The sequence below is a fragment of the Aristolochia californica genome, unplaced genomic scaffold (assembly GCF_029961685.1).
Source record: "Aristolochia californica isolate CCGP_79_NKW_82.1479 unplaced genomic scaffold, dmAriCali1.0.hap1 SCAF_9, whole genome shotgun sequence".
NCBI classification, from domain to species: Eukaryota; Viridiplantae; Streptophyta; class Magnoliopsida; order Piperales; family Aristolochiaceae; genus Aristolochia; species Aristolochia californica.
The window spans coordinates 22,679,016-22,681,437 of NW_027182290.1; the positions used below are offsets into that span (position 1 = coordinate 22,679,016).

The 2,422-nt window shown below is 40.9% G+C and overlaps 1 protein-coding gene across 1 annotated transcript; it reads right to left on the reverse strand.

Moving 5' to 3' along the window:
* Nucleotides 1–557: 557 nt before the first annotated feature.
* Nucleotides 558–1,028, reverse strand: LOC137940657 (ubiquitin carboxyl-terminal hydrolase 17-like). The gene has a single exon (XM_068785806.1). It carries the CDS (start codon nt 1,026–1,028, stop codon nt 558–560), a length of 471 nt encoding a protein of 156 aa, XP_068641907.1.
* Nucleotides 1,029–2,422: the final 1,394 nt, after the last annotated feature.

Genomic DNA, 2,422 nt, shown 5'->3' on the forward strand with positions numbered 1-2,422 from the left:
CCCCACTGCTGCAAGATATCCATGAACACAGTGTCCCAACATTATTGCAGTCTAGCCATTAAAATTCCTTGGTGAGATTTGGTAAAAAACTCTTCTAGTTTCGTCCACCTTCAATGCCTTGATAGGCATGTCATAGAACTAGCCAGCAACCTCATACACTCTATCTACCAGTGATTGGGCAGTTTCAAATTGAGACACAACTCCAATTCTAGGAAGCCAAACAGGATTCAACTGATGCAAAATTACTACTATCTGCCCAAGTTCTTTCAGTGTACCATCTCTTTTCTTTGCAGCAATTACTTCTCTAGGATTACTCTGCCATCATTCACTGAAAGGATCTGTTCCCTTGAAGTAAACCTCAAGGCAATCCCAGCAACTGACACCATTACAATTACTTGAAACCCCCTATCGGTACGTGGCTCATAATGCTATTGCTGCACCCGAAGTTGCATTATCCTCAAAGAATTCCCTGCTTCTTGCTGCACTTCCAGACTGAGCTATGTGAAGCCTGATAAAACATCTAAGTCCTCTAATGATTGAGAGGCTTGTTCATCTATCTAGTTCAGATGCACGCTGTCATCAATCTTGTACCACTGCCCCTGGATATTCTTTACATAGCAGACATAGTGTCCAAAAATTGCCATTTTGTTAAGCTTACCAATTTTTCTAGACTGGAAGCGCTTTACAACAATTTTCAGAACATTAGGGGCCTCCAAGATGGTCAGCTTCTGCTTGGCCCTTCCATAGGATTTGCATATACCACAGGTATACTTGTTTTCTCCTTCGAAAATTTTTGTAGAGGTAAATTGATGCAGTGCTTCTTCAAGAGTTGCAATATTTCCATCTATCTCCACGGTAAGATCCATCATCCAATCATAATGCTCACACTTGTCTACACACCTTATGCACTTTATCTTTGACTTAAGAAAACCACCAAAAGTCAATTGGATAAGTGTAGTTTCTGCTGCCACTGGACTCCTGGCATTACATCCAGCCTCTTTGCGACAGGTAGATGGCATTGCATCCATAGCGGTCCTTAAAAATTCATTGGCCTCTTCTTCTTTTTGGTGCCCAAGATTAATTTGAGGGGGTATTCCAATTGGATACAAAGGAGATTTCCCTTCTTTTGCCCTCAAGAAGAGGCTCTCAAACTCACATATAACGCAACACTCTTTCTTGGGGCATGCTGATGACTCAAAAGCCAAAGGGGCAGGTTTTCTACATTGAGGCCTCGATCTATTACCCCCACTGACCGTCCCTAATTACTTCAATTGTGCAAGCCTTGTAACTTTAAAGCTTGAGCCAGAGCTACCATCTATAGCAATCTTTTTAGAAGGGGTAGGTTTTTATTTTTGAGAGCTAGCTCTACATGCATCACTTGTAGTCAACTCCCTTGCAGGTACAGACTTTCCTCTTGAGAGCTGGATCTAAGCTTATGATTTATAGGTAGATCCTTCAATGAGTCAGCTTTAACATTTTTCTTGAGCAATTCATCAAACAACTCCCTTGCAGCCCCCATATCACCATACTTTGCATCATCATCCACACTCTAATTCCAAGAACCCATTGTAGTAACTATTCCTGGAACACCCAACTTGTCCACAATGAAATCTCTGAAGCCAAATTTTCCATAAACACGAGAAGAAGCCTCCACACTGCCCTCATACTGTTATTGATTGGTATCCCATGACAAAGTGTTCATTTCCTCAATTTGTACACGGAGGAAAGAGGGATTCGACTCTCCTGTGATTGTTGTGGCATTTAGAACCTTAGCCTCAATTGACTCATTTTCTATTCTGAGATTTTCGAAAAGAAGTTCCACACTTGAATGAGTCACTGTTATGGTCCCAGATTTGACACAAGGATTCGTTGGGAAGATCTTGGATCTGCCACGGGTTACGGGTCTGCCATGCATTACTATACGAATAGTAGGAAGACATGGGGAAGAAGAAGATCATTGGAGGATGAGAGAATACGTGGGTTTTTGAGGAAAACCCTAACCTTGAGATCAAGAAGGTGATCTCAAGCCTGTTTTCGCTAGATTTAACCTAATTCTCAAAGCTTGTCCTTCTCATTACTCTTACCCCTTAAATAGGGTTCACCCTATTAGGGTTTAATAAAATATTACAAAAATATCCCTATGAATAAAATATTCCAAAAATATCCCAATGAAAACATAATTCCAAAAATACCCCTGTGACCTAAAACTGAAATAAAATAAAGTAAATTAAAGAAAACAAATAAAATAATAATGTTATTGTGTGCATAACATTACACCCCCTGGAAGAATGAGCTTGTCCTCAAGCTCGGAAGTAGGGCCTGTATACCGACGTCTCTACCTATGCCCAAGTAGCATCCGTGTCGCTATCTTTGCTCTCTAGGCGCCCCAACGCGAGAGCATTCCACCCAAGATTTTTTTTAT